At 32.2% G+C, this 21022-nt stretch overlaps 1 protein-coding gene across 1 annotated transcript in view; it reads right to left on the bottom strand.

Moving 5' to 3' along the window:
* The window catches only part of LOC145317578 (uncharacterized), a 38401-nt gene extending 19625 nt beyond the window's left edge, over positions 1-18776 (bottom strand). Inside the window, exons 1-8 of the mRNA XM_080158721.1 lie at positions 17671-18776; positions 16086-16140; positions 9562-9845; positions 8768-9034; positions 7906-8117; positions 5543-5855; positions 5082-5206; positions 4366-4414 (exon numbers count right to left, since the gene is read on the bottom strand). Of these exons, the coding sequence (XP_080014847.1) occupies positions 4366-4414; positions 5082-5206; positions 5543-5855; positions 7906-8117; positions 8768-9034; positions 9562-9845; positions 16086-16140; positions 17671-18463 (2098 nt within the window). The 5' untranslated portion in view covers positions 18464-18776. The remainder of the gene's footprint in view (positions 1-4365; positions 4415-5081; positions 5207-5542; positions 5856-7905; positions 8118-8767; positions 9035-9561; positions 9846-16085; positions 16141-17670) is intronic.
* Between the last annotated feature and the right edge of the window lie 2246 nt (positions 18777-21022).

The following is a 21022-nucleotide window of genomic DNA, read 5'->3' as shown; positions in this document are numbered from 1 at the left end:
TGAAAACTTTCTGCCTGTAAAAAACACATATCCTCCTACTTGTCTCTACCTACCCCCTACAATATCCCCCTCCCCCCTATTAACAGCCTCCAGGGATCTAAAGGGATAAGACAATGGGCGATAAATTTATAAAAAATGATAATACACAATATTACCCCTTCTGTAGATTGTAACAATTAGTGGTTGAAACTTAATGAATCATCCAATCAAAATTTAACAAAAGTTCCAAAAGTTGTTAAGCTAACGAATAAGAGAACGCTATTATTAAACTTTGGGGACTGGTGTAATAAACGACCCAATGTCCCCTCCCTGACTCCCTGAACAGCCTCTATTTATTTGTTAGCGACGCGAGAACAACGTCGATGGAGATGTTTTATGCGAAGTTTCAATCCTATAAACGTACAAGGACAAATACATTCCAAAGCAGACTGTAAATTTCAACAATCTCTTTTTCATTTTATTTTCCTTATTCTTTGTGTAGCTACTACTATTTTGAAGCGATTTAATGACAATACATAAAAAAAAATTAAATTTATGCTTTGAAATAACGAAGAAAAACTTAAATAAGCAAATTTAAAATACAAATTACCGAACATTTAATTGACATGACATTAAAAATACCATGGTTTAGGGGGGAGGGGTTGTTTTCAAGGTCCACTTTTTAAAACTTGCGTACATACTGGGTCTAATGTGGGTAACTGTCATCGTAAAAATACGATTTTAGACAAGGATCTAACGGGATAAGATAAAGGCCATCCCCCATGATGATACTTAAAATTCACCATTCTGTAAATTACAATCTTTTGTTGAAAAGTTTAGACACTCAACTTAAAGAACTAACAAATTAAAAATTCAACAAATGCCCCCAAAGTTGTTAAACCAAAGAATAAGAAATGGATATTATAAAACTTTGGGGACCGGTATAATAAACAGCCAAATGTCCCCTCCCTCGCTGGATTTTAGATGTATAATCTGAATAGTGAATATTAACACCAGAGCTCGATCTTTAAATCGTTTATAGGTGATTTAAACCGGGGCGATTCATTTGGCGCACCATCAAATTATTAATATCAATCTTTAAATCGAATTTGCATGGGCGATTTGAATCGGGCAGTGGCGCGGGCCCGGCGCGGCAACGCCACTCACCGAGTGGCATTGCCGGTTTAAATCGGGGTGATTTATTTAATAAATAAATATTTTTTTTTAATTACTTTAATATTTTATTGCAAAACTATTGTGAAAACATTTTTATAGTTATTTTTAAAATAAATTATATATTAATGTTTTATATAAAATACCATGCTGACACGGAATTTTACATAAAATGCCTTACTGACACGGCTTATGTAATAAAGTTGTACTGGCGCGGATCGATATTTTATTGAGTGTCGCAAGCGATTTAACAACACCGCGCCGAAAATCTTTTAAATATCAATGTTTTATAGGCGCGCTGTGGCTAACCACCAGCGCACCTACAAATCACCTCTGAATCGCCCCGATTCAGCGCACTATAAAAACGATTTAAAGATCCAGCTCAGATTTTAAGTGACATTTATTGCAGAGAGAGAATGAGAAAGGGGACACTGAGCTGTTTATTACACTAGTCCCCAAAGTTTTCTTATTCGTTAGATAAACAATTTTGTGGACTATTATTGGATTTTAATTGGTTGGTTTATTAAGTTAAGTATCCAAACGTTTCAACCACGAATTGTAATCTACAGAAGGTAGAATTTTATGAATCATCATTAGGAATGTACTTAGTTTTATCGGCCATTGTCTTATCCCTTTAGATTCCTGCATTTATTGGTAGAGAAGATCGAGTTCCAATTAAAAGAAACTAGCTGTGTACCAGAAAGATCAGGCTAAATACAACCATATATATTATTCATATAGTTTATTCTATTAAATATTTATGATAGTACGTATTTTAATATCAGGTTGCTTTTGCACCTTCTACAATAATTACAGTTTAAATTACATTTTTTAAGCTGCTTAATATGAGACAGCTGAAGTTAAGCATCATGCAGCAGCTTTAAATAATTTGGTTTCTAGTTATGTTGTATGTTTCAAACAACATTTTCATGACCGCTTCGTGCCATATTTTGGTCAATTATCTAGCAAAGTATTTCTATTATTACTCTAATTATAGGAGTAGATCACAAATTACAATTTTCTCATTAAAAATTAGCTTAGTATACAAATAAATACGATAACACCCTCTTAATTTTTAATTTTGGCAGGAGGGATCTTAAGGGATAAGACAATGGACAATAAATAAATGTACACCCACAATTTTGATAAACCCTTCTGTTAAAAAATAGTTAATGGAAAAGATTAGAAAGGGCAAGTTTTTACCAAACAATCAATGTTTAGTAAAAGTATCTAAAGTTATTAAACAACCTTTTGAGAGAAAGTACCATTTGGGAACCATTATAATTTACAATTTAATGGCCCTTCCTTTCCTTACTTTTAGGAATTTCAAACATTTAAAGTGCGCTTCGCGCACTCCCTCTATATAAAGCAATATCTGAACCTAATCACTGATTTGCATTTCTATTCTATCTACACATGATAAAGATTTGAATAATGAAATAAAATGAAAGAATATTTGACTGATAAATTAAACCATCTATTTTATGCTAGATGAAATTGTCAAAATAAATCTCACAAAATTCAAATGTAGAAGATATGAAATGTTAAAACAAGTTTTCTACTTTTTAAAAAGAAATAAATTGCTTTTTTAATTAATAAAATTTTTCTCCATACAAGATGTGATTGTGATGCATTAATTTTCACCAATTAAATGTGACCATTACTTTAATAATTTAAGATTTTTAAGTATGATATGTCATTGCATCTAGTGCCCGTTTGTCTAGTACGTGCTAAGTTGATTTAAAACAAGTAGTAGCTAGTTATTAATCATGTTTCTTTTCTTTAAGATCACCACTTGGTTAAGTGTTAGGGTGGTAAATTTACATGTACATTTTCGATGACAGATAACCAGAGGTTCGATAATGTACATAAGTTTTTATAAAGTACAAGGGCATAAAACCACCAAGACACTGCTTTTAAAGTTAAACTAATATGTAATTTTAAAACAAGCTTTGTTTTGTACTTTTGTGTTGGTTTATTTCAATAGTATTGAATGTTTCAATTAAAATATAAAAATCAATGCATAATTTTCTTTCAGTCTGTATGAATAAAAATGCCTATAGCATGAGAGCCATTGAAATAATTATGAAAGCAATATGTTTATGTTAACAAAGTTGTATTAAATCTTGACATAGGATATGCAATTTTATGCAGCACCCTTCAAATAATAAGTGGAGTAGTCATAACCCCCCAACAACCCAGGGATCTAAAGGAATAAGACAATAATCGATAAATGATGTAGATCCCATTCCCCAATGATGATACACAAAATTACCCCTTCTGTAGATTACAATTATTGGTTAGAGTTTGGACACTTAATGAACCAACAAAAAAAAAATTAATAAAAATCACCATCGTGGTTAAGCCAACGAATAAGAAAACGTAACTATAACGTAATTATGGGAACTCGTGTAATAAGCAGCCCATTGTCCCCTCTCTCTCTCAATTCTTTCGCAAAACAAGGGGAGGGGGCGTATAGTTGGTTGACTAACGATTTGAAATATTTACAAACTCCTGTGCACACAGAATATTCAATTCATATCCAACACAAAAGATTTATTCTCAGTTTCATAAATCCACACTATAAAAAATTAAATTTATTCTTGTAATAAATAATTTTATAAAAATTTAAACTAAACTTTCAAGAATATTTTAAACAGCCTTAAAATTTGATTTTAGCTTAGTACTGGATTTAGGATGAATATTAACAATATATAACGATTAAATATTGATAAATGTTTAGTAACATGAAATATTTTTTTACAGTGTACTAAAATTTCATTACATTGGAGTTGCGTGCTCCTTTTCATAAAATTATATTTTAACTAAAAAAAAGGGTAAAGGTATATCCTCATTATCGTTTTATTAAAACCCTTTAAGAAATAAAAACTTAAATGTACTGTAAATATAAAAAAATATATAGTATAACCTAAATAAGTGTTATATCTAAGACATAAATTTGTATACATCCAGAATATTGTTTTTGTGAGACCTTTTCTAGAAGCTTAATGGAGGTTATATGTATTTTTAAAAAATAATAAGATCTATTCTTTATTAGTTTAATTTTAAAACATAACTCGAAAGGTACAGTAGATATCAGAAAATAGTCTTTCAAAAATATTTCATATAAAATATACTGTAAATACATACATATTTCTATAATAGGTACATGTATTTGATTTATAAGACTTTTTAAAATAAAAATGAACTTACTTAGTCTATCATACATATCCACAGTTAGGAAGGGATTTATCGCAGGCAACTGAAAATAAAACAATCATTTAAAGACATGTTATTATAAATTTTATATTTTGTTGTTCTAATTTAAACTTCAGTATGACTTGAGCAATGCATTTGATTTAATAACATTACAAATTCAAAATGAAATTCACAAAAATTATTTCAATTATAGATAATTAAACTTCTGGAATAAACTTGAAATTTTCAAAGTTTTAAGTTAATTTGACAAGAGAAATGATATATTGTTCCAAATGGATATATATATTATAGATACATCAAACAAGGATGATAACATCCAGAAGTAGCAAAGCAAAAAAAAATAATGGATGGACAAACGGACATAGTGAATCATGTTTTGGATTTTCAATGGTGCAGAGAATCTACACATTAAGTTTAAGACGTCTATCTTATATAGCAGCCGAGAAAATATCATTTTTCTAACTTGTCGTTATGGACGAATGAACAGACAAACAAAATTATAAAGTTGATTCACTACAAGAGAGCAATTTAAAAAAAAATAAAAATGTATTAAGGTCAATGTCTAAAAAGGTTTTATATGATAAAAAAAATATATTAGTTAGCTGAAAGTACCATATTATTCGAGTAGGCGAAAATTTGGTGTAATGTCCAAGTAATTACATATCCATGGCATAGCGTACCAAAATTGTGTAGACCGAAGTGCAACTTACCCCTCTGGCGTCTCTAAAAAGTATGGCTGACTGTTCCGGATCCACCTGGACATCACTGGCCCTGTGGGGAGTGCTGATACTCGCTGTACGCCGCCGAATGTCATTGTCCGATGATCCTCGCCCTCCTTCAAGATAAAAATTAGATTAGAATGATTGATATGTAGGATTCCGAATTTTGCAAATGATGCTCTTTGGCCGAATTTAAAAACTGTATTATTTAATTTTGTTTAAGCACAAGAATTATTAAAAAAAAAATTAATAGTAGAAAATTAAGTCTCAATCACTTGCAGAACCGGGAATTATATTATGTTAAATGTATTTACATAATCATGAACAAATAACTAATATCAGAATGGATGGTTTTATAGGTGAAAAGGCAATAATGAATTTTGAACTAAATCAGTAGTAAGATGTGTCTTAAATTATTATTTTCTTTGCAGGGCAGTAGCCCTGGTCCTTACTCGACTCCGGATCTGTAGAATGGCGTGTTCGCTTCTTTTTCAGAAGATTTCCCGTGCTCTTGCTCACATCAGAGTTCTTCATCAGCCTCATGGGGAAATTCCACCACGGCACCTCGCGCTGGTCCTCGAACGCCACCTTGCGTGACCGTGCCTCGGCGCCCTTGCCGTGGCGCTCGGAGCCGCGCCGTTTCAGGTAGCGCTGGCTGCTGGCGGCTATGTTAGCGTCACTCTTGGATCTTGTGGGGTTGGTTTTTGATTTTTGGTATTTTTGCTTGATTTTTCCTATCTGTCCCAAAGGCCAGTCAAAAGCAGCCTGAAAAATAAAAGAAATTAAATCAGAGAATTCACACATAAAAAAATTGTATCGTAAGAATAATCCTTTAAAAGATAAATCTAATGTTTTACTACAAGTTCGTGCCCAATAAAAAAATGTTGACAAATGATTTTTTTCAGATGAACAATCCATTCCTTAAGATTTGGTGAAAGAGAAAATGTTGTATGTTTCTATGAAAACCAAGACGCTTGTTCTTAATGTGGTTGCTGAAGGGAATGGATACAGAATACATGGATATTGTGAGAGATTCTCGCATACCCTGTTAAATGTTTCTCCCAGCTGGCTGATAACCCCTCACCCCTTATGACTTTACCCCATTCCCTTTTCTGAGCATGAAGGAACGCTTTGACCAATATTTTAGGTCTATATTAGCCTAACATGACGACAAAAATTTTCTTGCCACAATATTCACGTATTCTATATCCACCACTCTCACAGGATCAGGTTTCTTATACCAACTTTTACAAAAGGAAAGAGTGGATGGAAAATGCAGGGATCTTAAGAGATAAGACAATGATCGATAAATTGATATACATCCCCGATGATGATACACAAAATGACCCCTACTGTAGATAAAAATTAGTGGTTGAAACTTTGGACACTCAACTAAATGAACAAATAATTAAAATTCAATAAAAATCCCCAAAGTTGTTAAGCCAACGAATAACATAAACTTTGGGGATTAGTGTAATAAAAAGCCCATTGTCCCCTTTCTCTCTGGGAAAATATAAAAAGTTTAAGTCTTGTTAGCTAAACAACTGCATCAAATGCATTGGATTTTACTTTGCCACGCGCTTTTTCTTTTATTTGTTGAAGATAGATTTATTAAGATATTTTATATTTATTTTTTGTATTGTTTTATAGAAACTTTTTAAAAGAAAGGAAGCATGCTACGTTGTTTGATATCGTTGGCGATAAACGTTGGAAAATCGGCCTTTCAAGAAAAGGTAGCATGCGAGTTCGCCATCGATATCGTAGCAGAGTAGCATAAAGTAATGCTGCTTTCTATTCGGTTCTTTCTATAGCATAAAAGCCTCTCAGATCTTTTTTTCACTTCTTTTATTTTTATTTTTATCCTCTCTCTCTCTCTTTTAATTTATGCTACTATTGTGCGACTTCGCCCCATACTCTGCTACGATATCGATGGCGAACTCGCATGCTACCTTTTGCTTGAAAGGCCGATTTCCCAACGTTTATCGCCAAAAATTAGGTGTTAATTCATGGCGAATGGGTTTCGAGGTAGCATAGGAATCGGTTCATATATTGCACAAGCTCGAAGGCGACTCTATGGCGAAATATCTTGCTGGGAAAAAATTCTAGAAAAAAATTTTAATATCCTTTTCCTTAAGGTCGACAAAAAAAGTAATTGATCATAAAAGTTTTGAAACAACGTGAACTTTTCTTTCAAATGCATATATTCTTTTGTTTTTAGTATAATCACGAAACCTTCCTTAAATTCCCGGAAATGCTGCAAAAAGCATTTTCTGTACTTTACTTTATATAATTAATTGATTAAAAGCATATATTTACATCATAAATTTAATACAAAGGTAGGTAACATTTTTTATAGGAAAATGAACAGTTGTGGAAGGTAGTTTCATTTATATGTATTTTCTTATCCAAACTTGTGTAAAATCTTTTTTTAAATCCAGCTTATTTTTTAACCCGTTTCTAATATTGCAATTTGTTCAGTAAATTGTTTCGGCACCCAAACGGCTTAAAATCTAACGGTTTATGTGCAGCTCAGCAGGTCTGCCGAGCCCTGCATAATACCCTTTTAAGGTGTGTTTGGCTTCGAAACCTATAAATATCCGCTAAATTATGTATAGCATCATTTTACAGACAACTTTCCACGAATATTGAAAGGAAAAATTATAAGATTAATACCAGTTTTGTAAGCCCAGGATTTCGGCCCCTCGGAGTCAATAAAACTGGTTTTAATATCATAATTCTATTTAAATATCCACGGAAAGCTGTCTATAAAACGAAGCGATAAATAACTATTTAAAGTTTATCTTGTCTAAGTCACCTGTTTGTAAACATCCACGACATGCTTCTTTGTTGGTCGGGTAAACTTGTCTGACTTGGAGCGGGGCCGAGACTTAGGGGCTAGGTCGTCCACCACCTCCTTGATGGGTGAGTGCGGCTCCTCCTTGATCACAAGGTCCTGGCCGTCCCTGGAGGTGGACACTCCTGCTCCGGACCCGGAACCTCCACTTCGTCCGGATTCACTGCGGTTCACTGAACAATAATAGATTTGATTAATGAGAGCCCAAATAATAAATTTTAAGTTAGGTTAGGTTTCCCATAATTTCTCAAAATATTTTGAAGCAGCTTAAAGTGCCTGTAAAAAATGACGACATACAATACAAAAGACCAATGATAGGCCGGTATATATTGTACTATTAGTCAATTAAAATGTATACTTGCCTATCATTGGTCATTTGTATTGTTTGTATTCATTTTTTTATAGGTACCTACTATAAGCAGCTTTAATAGTTATTAATATACCAATTATTAGCATATTTACCTACATGTTGCCAAATAATTCTTATAAACTACATATCGTATTTCATGAAAACAATTAATTTAGATGTCGAATAATCTATAGTAAAATAATTACTTTTATGTTTTAAAGAAACTTAAAAGGTTAGAACAATCTAAAGAAAAATATGCAACGATAAAGTAAAGTTGAGAAGCTTTTTAAAGCGCCTATAAAAAATGACGTCATACTGGCCTATATTGTTCTGTCATTGCTAATTTAGTCTTAGTATTGAACTATCATTGGTCATTTTTATTGCATAACGTATTTTTTTTATAGGCACTATAAAAAAGTTCGAAAGTTGACTTAATTTTCAGATTATTAAAAAAAATTGTAAAATTAAAGTCACCTCCACTTTTTGAGCCAGATTTTTGTCGATCCTTCAGCCATGACAACTTGCCCATGGGCCAATCAACAATGGATGGTCGGTTACCGCTGCCGGAGCTGGACTTCCGGCTGTACCGGCCAGACCTGGACCGTTCAGGAAAGCCGGGTTTCACACGAATCTCACAACCTGCGTGAACGGTCTGGTATTGTCTCTCCTCGAAATCGTACACCTCCTCAGAAAATTTGACTCCTGGAGACTTCTCTCGCTTCCGAAGAGGGCCTTCAACGCCTAAAAATAACTTAGTTATTATATAAAAAATTGCTATGTAATATATTCAATATTTCAATTAATCCTATTATATTTATGAAATTAATAATACGTCCTGTTGTAACAATTAAAAGAAATATATTTAAGATATCATCCTGAACAGGCGTTATAGGTTAACTCTACTAGAATTCAATAATATGAAAAGTTACCCTCCTTCTAATAAAATTACTGTATAAAACATGAAGACCTCTGCAGACAAGTGACCAATTTCTGTGGCGTTGCTACAAAAGACATAAATTACAAAAGACATAACCCTACAAAAGACCTAACTCTACAAAAGACCTAATCCTACTAACAAAAAGCCTTGTGTTACAAAAGACCTAATCCTACTAACAAAAAGCCTTGTGTTACAAAAGACCTAATCTTACAAAAGGCCTAATGTTACAAAAGACCTAAATTAAGACAACATTATGTAGCATTACGTCTATTGTAAATTTGGTCTGATGTAATTAGGTCGTTTGTAGCAACGCCATTTCTGTAAAACCTACCTATGACGCTAAATCTCTCATTCCTGCCAGCCTTTTCCACATTACCACTGCCACCCTCAACTGACGTCACTGTCGACTCTGGAGACGGCGAGGGAGCACGGGATGATGACCTGCTGGGCGGCTTGGATGTTGATCTAGCTGCTGGGGAGGGCGCTCGCGACGAGGACCTGCTCTGGGGCTTGGAGGGGGGTCGTGAGGATACTCTGGAGGGGGGAAGGGAAGTCTTTGATGGCCCAGATATAGAGGAGTTTCTTGAGCTTTGACGGGATGTGTCATATTTATTCCTAAAAACAAAAAAATGACATTAGTACTATTATACTTTTTAAAAATCTTTCAGTGAACAAAACGGCGTTGCTAAAAAATATCTAATCCTACAAAAAAAACCTTATTCGACAAAAGACCTATAGGACAAAATCTTAATCTTAAATAGCAACCGAGAAAATAATTTATATGAATGACAGATAGACATACAAAGTGAATTATAAAGTAGCCTTGCTAATAATAAAACTCTATGGACAAGGAACAAAATCCGAATTTGATGCAGTTTTTCAAAAGGGGGGGGGGGGCGAAAGTGACACTTTTTGAAACCAAAACTAAAAGTCAAAGGAACTCAACTAAAAAAAGAGTTACAGGTCTGACATTTTGCATGGCAGTTGCTTTATAGGGGTACAATATGGAAATGTGAAGAAACGGCGGCGCAACCGCCGAAAACCGCTGAGAAAAGGCAACAAAAATTACGGCGGGAAACGGCGGTTTTCGGCGGTTGCGCCGCCGTTTCTTCACAGTTCCATATTGTACCCCTATAAAGCAACTGCCATGCAAAATCTCAGACCTGTAACTCTTTTTTTAGTTGAGTTCCTTTGTTGACTCTTAGTTTTGGTTTAAAAAAGTGTCACTTTCGCCCCCCCCCCCCTTTGCAAATATTTTATAGATTGAAAGAAAATGTATGATTTATAGAGCCACAACATACTTTTAAAACATATTCTGTTATGATATTATTTGGATCAGTATTACCTCAAATAATGCAATGAAAATAGTCCATATATATTATCTTTTTTTAGTAGCTAAGCTACATTATAATTTGAAATGTCCGTCTGAAACGTTTTGGGAAAATGTCAATTAATTGAGGTGGTAGATCGATTCATAGATTTTCTGTTTTCGTGATTTTCTCGACTCCTATTCGAGATAAATAACTGATAAATAAGTTTACATTCTACATTCCACAAAGTTTCATTAAGATTTGCTTATTGGTTGTGGTACTATATCGATTCTTAGATTTTCACGTTATAAAGTTTCGTGATTTATTTTTTAAAGTTTCATGTTAATTTTTTTATGACACTAAAGTTAATATTTTCTAAATGTCAATCCATAATTTTTGAGCTTTGAACTGATGTAAATTTTCATCCTTGTTTTTTTCTGTTTAATTAAAGTACAAGATAAGTTTATGTAATTTGATTCTGTATGTTATTAGAGTCTTATCATTACAATTATCAAATAAGAATAGAATTTTACATTTTTATATAATATTAATCTCATGTTCATAATATAATACTTTATGGGAATTTCTTAATGTTTTTTAAGAATATTAACAGGAATCATATAAAGATAAGGCATGTTAGGTTTTACATAAAAGACTTCTCTATTTTAAAATCTAAAATGAAAAGATTCATTTTTGCATATGAATATCTATTTATCGCATCGTAATATAGTCAGCTTTCCGCGGATATCAAGTTAAAAAAATAAGATTAAAACCAGTTTTGTTAGATGCCGATGGCAGAGGCTAACAACACTGATTTTAATATTATGATTGTACATTTTTATATTCGTAGAGAACTGGATATAATAAGATACAATACATGATTTTTTACTGTGACCTAAAACCGGTTCTAATCCAGCAAATATTAATCGGTTTCGAAGCCATACTGGAAAAATCCATGTCTTTTGCAAAATTGCACAGAAGGTACTGAATAATTTAACTATAAATTTGCTTGATAGAAACAAGATAAGTAGCAACCAGAAATATAGGGATGGGCAAATCCTAATAAAAAAAGTTGTAGAATGTCTGTGTGTTTTGTATCAAAGAATCTCGCTAACTGCTCAACCGATATGTTTCTCCTTTGCTAGATAGCTTCTCATTGGTCCCGGAAAGGTCTATAACTATTTTGGAAGCTGTAACATCCCACCCCTTAAATATTATGAGGGGATTGTAATTTTTTTACACTAGAACTAGGGGGGGGGGTTCAAATTCAATTCCCCACCACCTAAAGTGACCCCAGAGGCCTCTAGGGGCGTAGCCGCTAGTAGAGAATAATTCAATGACTCACCAGTTTACGTGATAGGTCCCAACCTAGTAGTGTTTAAACTTTTCAACCAATAATTCTAAAAGTCGTCATTGGGGATGTATATAAATTTTTCCTTCATTGTCTTATCCCTTAACTTGAATATATGTGAGGCAAGTGCCAAATATTCAATTTACTTGAATTGAACAACAAAACAAGATTTAGTGGAATGGATCTATTATTACATGGATCTTACACTAGATTATCATGTACTATAATTAAGTGAAACTTGTAGCTGGCTCCCATTCTTCCCTTTTACTCCATCACCTCCCCTCCCACTTGATGAACAAACTGACCAATATGTGATAATATTCACGTAATATACATTGTTACTAGTTTGATAAGGAATAGTAATATTTGCATTGAACAGCTTAACTAAAAGCTAACCAGTGGCATTAGCTTAATTGTTAAGGTGTGTGGAGAGGTCTAGAACCCGAAGCGACACCAAGCCCCCCAGAGGTTAACTAATGGCTAATTATGTAAACCTATCTTGAGAGGCTAACATATGAGGTTAATGGGTATACCTATTTTAAAGATATGTACTCATTTAACATTCATAATTTTATGTATTGTATGTCTAATAAACAATTTTAAGACCAAAATAAATGATTTTTAACAAAAAAAAATCTCGGATTATTTCATTAACAGAGGATTCCTTTTTTCAATTTTTTCCTAGGCTTAATTACTGTAGTTTTATCATAAATTTTTAAAACTATTTGAAAATCAACTTTTTATGAGATTTTTGATTTAGATAAAACCCTTTTTTTTCATGAAAATAATATTTATTCACTAAGTTTACATAACGTAACAAAAACCTAATATCCTATTAAAGCTTGATGGATATACCTCTAATCTGTTTGTTTTTTGGAAAGGTATATATGTAATATGTATCATGTGCATTATATTGTGTACATTGTCAGAGAGGGAGGGGACATTGGGCTGTTTATTGTACTGATCCCAAAAGTTTTACAACAATGTTTTCTTAATCGTTTTCTTGGTAATTTTTAAGACTTTAAAAAGATTTGGATTAGTTGGTTCAACAAGTTGAGTGTCCAAACGGTTCAACCACCAATTCTAATCTGTAGAAGGGGTAATTATGTGTATTATCATTGGTATATACATTAATATATCGGCTATTTTCTTATCCCTTTGAATCCCTGGTACATTTCTCTATTATACAAAAGCTTAGAGTCCATATTTACCTTCCACAAAACAAAAGTTATTTTTACATGTACTCTTAGAAAAAACATATGAGCAAAGTTCACTTTTTTATCTTTTTTTTTCAATACAAATAACTCATCCAATGATAATAACAAATTATCTGAAGTTTTTCATGTTTTCTATTGAGCTTTGAATAAGCATGGCTCGGCAGTCGCTCAGCTAATCGCTGTTCCTGGGAAAATTTATAACTATTTTGGGGGAGGATACTACTACCCTCCCAAGAGAAATCGCCTCTAGAAAAAAATTTAAAAATTTTCTAAACCTAAAATTATAGAACTGATACTAATTCTTGAAACACGACCATGCTAAATGATTAGTTTCTTATATTTATGTTTTTTGCATGCTGAAACTAACTGACAAAAGATAAGTAAATCTATATATTAATAATGAAAACATTATATCCATATGTCGCTTAGCAATAATGACTTTTAAGAACTTTTTCTTCAATTTTTCAAATTCTCTTAATAAATCTCCTACACCTTACATTTTCCTTAGATAGTTAATTTATTTTTAGTCAACCCATGTTCATAAATCTTAAAAATCAGTTTATAAACAGGGAAATTGCAGACAATTACTCAGGGATAAAAAGGGATAGGACAATGGTCAATAAATTGATGCGCATCCCCAATGATGTTAGGAAAAATTACCCCTACTGTAGATTACAATTACTGGTTAAAACGTTTAGACACTTACCTTAATAAACCAACCAACTAAAACTCAATAAAAGTCCACAAGGATGTCAAGCAGACGAATAAGACTTGGGGACTAGCGAAAAAAAACAGCCCAATGTCCCCACCCTCCCTGCAATTATGTGACTTGATGTGACACTTTCTATGGCGGACGTACGGAAAACACTATTTATGAAGTAGCTGTGACAAAAATAAATGATGACAACAGTATTTTTGTTGTAATGTATAGATATAAATTTGCTGCAGTAAATAATACCAAGTATTTGACGCAAAAGATATACAAATACAAAAGTCTACAATTAACAGGGAAGAAGTGGTCATCGGACTATAAATTGTACCGGTATCCAAAGTTTTATAAACAAGCTATTTTATACGTTTTAAAACTTTGGGTACTAGTATAAAATCATGATTGGTTAGTTTAAACTATCAGTGTCCAAAAATTTTTAGAAAGCATCTGCTTAATGGGTAATATTGTTTGTGCTCATTGGTGATGTACATTAAATCGTCCATTGTCTTATTCCTTAAGAAGATCCCTGACATGATTGTACACAATGTACTCCAGTGCCAAGAAAATTTTAAGAATTTGCCACTGAAAAGTGTTTAAAATATGACTGTGCAATTTCTTAGACACTTTAATTAATTTCATAGGTGATCTAAAGGGATAAGAAAATGACCGATACATTGATGTACATCCTCAACGATGGTAAACAAAAGCTTCTTCTGTACATTACAATTAGTAGTTGAAACGTTAGGACACTTAACTAAATGAATCAACCTAATAAAATTCAATAGAAGTCCCTTAAGTTATGAATCTAACGAATTAGAAAACTTTTGGGGGACTAGTGTAATAAACAGCCCAATGTCCCCTCCTTCTCTGAATAAATCATACTTGGTCGGGTAAAATTATCTATAAGCAAATTTGCAGGGGAAAAATAATAACATAATAAAATAATCTAATTGGTAGAAGAAATAAAAACTATATGCCTTTTTTTAAAGTGTGGTTCGAAGCCGAACAAAATCCATTAGATTAGAACCGGTTCCCTCCATATTGAAAAATCATGCATAGTATTTCAGAAAAAAGGACCGACTTTAATAAAACATCAATGTATAATTTAAAAAAATAAATTTTATAAATAAATTATATGAAAGGCTAAGTCTCTAATACGTATTACTATATGTAGAAAATCAATAAACGATAATGGCTATTCAACACTCCTTTGTCAATTATCTTTAACATTTTTTTCTACACATTATATAACCATATTTCATCATTTATGTATTCTATGTATTTTCAATAAAAAGAGTATTTAGGTTTCTTTGGTTTGAAAAAAAGTTCTCTAAAAAGGCTAGAACGATTGTATTGTGTATTTTTGGGATTACTTATACAAATTGGTTAAATCTAATTTTAAAGGAATTTTTTTGGTCGACTGCATCTTTAACAGTAGTTTTAAACAATTAAACCCACACATCCAACCCTCTAAAAAAATAAAAGACAACGACCCAAAACATTCCTTCTATTCGTAATTTAGGATAGGAAAACTTGAGAACAATAATCTGGCATATTCCGTGTCATACAATAAAGCCGATTAAGAATAAATTTTATTTCTAATTTACATAAAGACAAATCTTTTATTTTGTCTTAATACTAGGTGCATTTCTTCAAAATACAAAGTCGTCTATCTCTTATTTTTCGAGATTTAGAATTAAGATTTTGTAGAACTTTATCAACAATTGGTTGAAAAAAATTCTTTAAGTGTTTTCTGTCCAAAAGTAAATATGAAAACATTTCCAGTTAGATAAGAAGGTGTACTATTACAAATAAATTTGCATTTTTAACGTACAAAAAGTTTATTCAAAGAATTCAGTTACTAGGCAATAATAAACTTTTATACAGAGATATTAAAAATCTTCCTAAACTTGTGTTAATATGTCTTTGTCACGTGACAGTTATAAGTCTGAAGAACGGACATACTTCAGGTTTAGAGCAGCTGCACTATCATAAAACCATTATAGTTATTTATCGCATTGTATATAGACAGCTTTCCGCGGATATTATAATTTAAAATTGCATGGTTGGAACCATTTTGTTAGACCCGAGGGGCCGGTGGCCCGGGCTAACAAAACTAGTATTAATCTTATGATTTTTATTTTAATATTCGTAGAAAATTGTCTGTAATAAGTATAAATACACGATTTTTCAGTATGACTGAGAACCAGTTCCAATCCAGCGGATATTAATCGGATTCGAAGCCGCACTGGAAAAAAATAAACTTACCCTGAAATAAGAAGAGACTTGCTGTTTACTTTATGAATTGTGAACTGTCTACGCCCTGCAAAAACAAAATATTATTCAAAATAATAATAAAAAAAATATGTCTAGAAAAACATTAGCACCCGGTTTTTGTTGGACATGGATAATGATAAAGCATTTGAAAAGAAGCAGCTTATAGTGCCTATAAAAAGTCATACAATACAAATGACAGGCCAGTATACATTTTAAATGACCAATGGTAAAATATATACTGGCCAACATTGGTCAATTTTCAGATAAAATATCTCTGCCCTTCTCAGTTGCTTCTGTTTAAATTTATAGTACATTGAGCTAATATAAACAATATGAGTCTACTGAGTCTGCAATTAATTTTAACTTTAGTTTTTAAGTAGCAAAGATACTCTGCTTTTTTACTTGTTGTTTGCAAGTTTTGCATTTATGACGTCAATGATAAAATATAGTTTTAAGAGATAAAAACTCTTTCCGAAAAATTAATATTGGATAAAATTGTCCTTATTTATAATAATTAAATGTGACAGTATAAAGGCTAAATCAAAGAAGCTGAGTCTAGATTTTAACTTTTAAAACATGTTTACAGACATTTATAGTATTGCATAATTTAGTTTTTAAACACTCTTAAATTTACCCCAGAAAGAATAGTACTATTAAATCTTCAACCGGATTCGACAAATGCATTTATATAGGCATTTAGCCTTCTTTAACTAAATAACAGCTAGCGGCTGAATATCGGCTAGAATTGTTTAACAAGATACAGTTTTAATGGTACTCTAGTATATTTATCAGCTGAAGTCACATAAAAGCCCAAGCCTAACATATCTTTAAAAACCTCATTATTTAGACGAATTAAAGAATAAAAATATTAACCGTGTGATCCACATATTCTTATTTTTATTTATTATTGACTTAGACTATTATATACCTAATAACTAGTTATATTATATCCAGCATGGCTTTGGAACCGATTAATATTCGCTGGATTAGAACCGGTTCTTGATCATACTGAAAAATTAATTATAGGATCGTATTAGACAATTTACCACGAATATTAAAATAGAAATCATAAGAACAATACCAGTTTTGTTATCCCTGGCATTCGGCCCATGAGGGTTAACAAAACTGGTCTTAATCTTTATAATTTTACATTAAAATATCCACGGAAACCTGTCTATAATACAGCGAAATAAATAACTATTCCCATTATAAACCATTTTCTAATTTACACTGACAATAAGATATCTAGATATCATGACTCTACTTATCACTCTCTCAGACGTCTAACAATACAAACAATAAAACAAGAATAAACAAACCAAAAGGAATAGTTATACATCGCATCGTACTATATATAGCTTTCCGAGACTATTAAAATGAAAAAATCATAAGTTTAAAACCAATTTTGTCAACTCTGAGGGGCCGAAGGCTCAGGCTAACAAAACTGGTATTAATTTTAATAAGTGGAAAATTATCTGTAACTCAATGTTATACACGATTTTTCGATATGGCTGAGAACCGGTTCAAATCCACCGGATATTAATCGGTTTTAAAGCCATACTGGAAATGATCTTACCTTCGTTTGGATTAGCTGCCAGAATTGTCCTGGACCCGATACTATGATGTCGAACTTTCGGCGTACTCTTCACTAAGCCGCCAGCCGTCACTGAGGTCACTGTCGACTCATTCGATGATGTGTGCATGACTGGTGCCTTAGGCGGCAATTTCGAGGCCTCCTGAGATTGCAAGCCTATGGTCGACATGGCACCGGCTGAATCCTCAAAAATTTCTTCATTTTCGTCAGCGCCGAGCTCACAGTGCTCCGGCACATCCTGGAGGACAGCTCCAACACTGCCAAGGCTGGAGACTGTCAGCTGGACAGGGTCAAGATCAAGGGGGTCGCAGCCAGCAAATCTGTCGACGTCAAGAGTAACTGTTGTTGCGGGTATTCGTTCCTCGGCTGTACACCCCACTCTTTCTTCATTTTCAGCGGTTGCAGTTGGGTATGTGGTGGAATTGACAATTTTTTCCGACTCTAAACTACACGAGTCTTCATTGACACATGTGCCAGAGTCATCATTGCGACACAAAGGAACCTTTTCCTCTTCACTCTCTTTGCCAACTGTTTTCAGGTCACTGGTCACACCGCTTTTGCTTTCTGCTGAAGCTGCCGTCGGCGAGGACTTTTCTGTCTGTACAACAATCTTCACTTCATCCTTGCCACCTCCTCCTGCACTGACGCTAGGTTTTTTAACAATTGGCTTCGGGAGCAACTTTTGGGCGTCGTCCGAGTCGAGAAACGTGTTCTCGGGGCTACGGCTAAGATACTTGGAACTGTTTCCAAAGCACGAGTTACAGATTCCCATCATAGTGAAGGAAATCCTTACTAGCGAGTTTACTTCATTGTGGGGGGTTAGTTAGAAAATGACGATCCTATCTGAAATAAACATTAGTTTGGGTTCACGTTTAAGGTATTTAATAATTTTGTTACCTTAAACATCATAAATCACCTTTTTAATATTTTTCTATAATTCTTTTTATGACTAACATTTCAACCAAAATCTTATAAAATGTGTCACAAAATTTGAAAAAAAATTATCTAATAATCGCCATAACTAAATTATTATAAGGCTTCCTTTTATTCAGTATAATGCATCATTAAAACATATTTTAATAAAGGTACTAAGAAAGAGAGGGAATGTCTGATTGAGCCAATAGGAGAATCGCATCGGAATTTACGTTGGATCTCATTGGTTGAAATTATGTACACATTTTCCTACGAAGGCATGTTTTTTTTCATTTCATACATACATAAAAGTCAGCTGTTAACAGTATATTTTCTTAGTAGAAAGCTTTGCGGAATCAGAATTAATTGCCCAAAAATTTCGTTTACAATTTGAAAGCTTGAAACAAAGTTGGATTCTTAAAAAAAAAGTTAGGCTGGCAACTCGCTGGTGAGGCTAAATTATTTTTGTGAAAAATCCTCCAAAATCGAATAAAAAAATTTACAAAAATGAAATAAAATCTTAAGAGGGTTATTAACATATGATTTTGTTTAATTTTTGTAGATTTTTAATGTGCTTTTTGATGATTTTTCACAAAAATAATTTTGCCTCACTATCGAATAGCGAGTCTATCATTTTTTAAGAATCCACATCAGCTTGAGTCGAAAGTAAACAATACTTTTGTCTGCTAGGAATGTTCTCTCTTAGATTTGACGAAAAAAGGGTTCAGAATATTCTTCTACTCTTCTATTTCTATTCATATTTTATATAAAAACCTTACAAAACCTGTACTTTAGTCACATAGCTAAAATACATGTTTACTTATTCAGTCAAAGAGCTCGCCGAGACATCAAAAATTTTTCAAAATTTAATAATAAAAAAATAACTTAAGGATATCATAATTTTTTTGTTCACTCTTGTGTTCAGAAAATGCAACTAAATATAAAATACAAATAACTCACAGACGTACATTCTTATCTTTTAATAAAAAAAGTAACATTATCAACTATATTCATGATAAATATAGTTTTTCTCTCGCCGTATTTAGAATTAATATTTGTTTTAGAAGATTAAAAGGGTCATGGAAAGAAAACGAAGTGGCGGGCGTCGTCGTATTTTCACAGTAGCCTTTGATAGGTTATTACAAGTAGGTTAGGTAAATGTTAATGATTTCCCCGCAGGGTTAGGAAATTGGACCCGCATTGTTAGAGTAGGTGCTAAAATAGGAGAAAAGCAACTGTAAAATACAACGAAACCAGCTACTTAATTTTTTTTTACATGATCCGATTAATTAGTACTTAATAAGTATGTTTTTTAATTAAAAGTTAAAAAAAATATTATTGTTTACTTTGTAATCAAATTTTTCATTAAGTTGCTGATAAATTATGATATCATAATACACAATAAAAACAGGAATCACAATATATTTAGTTGTTGATATTTCATTTTTGAAAAAATAATGTTAATTTAAACTTAAATATTAGCAGCACAGCTACTCAATAACTAAGAAAAAGACTGTTTTTTATAGAGTACTTCACTTTCTTACGATAAATACACAATCTGAATTTATTCTGTATGCACACACACCTATACAGACCAGCACACACACACACACATACAAACTGACACAAACATAGACAGAAGAATGTTCTATTATTGAACTATTCGGTTTTAAAACTTGATGAAACTTAAAAATTAATCTTAAATATATTTTTTTTCTTTTAGTAATTTAACTGAATTACATTTACTTTTATTTCTATTGTTTTATAATTATCTTTAAAAAATTTCTGTTCAAAATCAGAAACTTAAAAAGTTAAATGCATGTTAATTGTTTAACACAAAAATGTCACAATGCAAAAAAAGCTGCTATCCTGTTACCTAACCTATTTTATATAAATTTGTTTATCCTTAAACTGTTCGACACAGATTTTATACATGTAAACTTTCAAATAAACTAAGCAAAGATATTTCTTTGATATAAGATAAAACAAAGTTTTAAATTCTTTAATTAATTCTTTTGATGATTGCAATCGTCTAAATACTTTTTTTAATCAAATTCTTTTTTGATGATATTCAAAACTAATACATTCAAAATACTTTTTTCAATATAAATAGCGGCTGAACCCCTAGCATATAGGAACTCTCTCCTCAAAATATGTTAGAGGGGGGCTAAAAAGTAGCCTAAACCACCCCTAGGCTCGAATCAAAAAATGAAAAAGCCTAAAACCATCCAAGGACATATATAAAGTTTCCCTAAAATTGAGAACTCAATCGGTTCAGTAGTAATAAAAATCTTACACAACAAACATAAGCATCTTATTGCTTTATATAAAAGGATATAAAGATTTTGAAAAAAAAGAAACTTCTATACTTAAACTTGCTTTTATCAATAGGAGATAAATATGGGGTAAACCTAAAGAATTT

The sequence above is a fragment of the Acartia tonsa genome, chromosome 4 (genome assembly GCF_053477335.1).
Source record: "Acartia tonsa isolate MP-2025a chromosome 4, ASM5347733v1, whole genome shotgun sequence".
NCBI classification, from domain to species: Eukaryota; Metazoa; Arthropoda; class Copepoda; order Calanoida; family Acartiidae; genus Acartia; species Acartia tonsa.
Note: the sequence above shows the minus strand (reverse complement) of the source record. Positions and strands in the feature narration are given on the sequence as shown.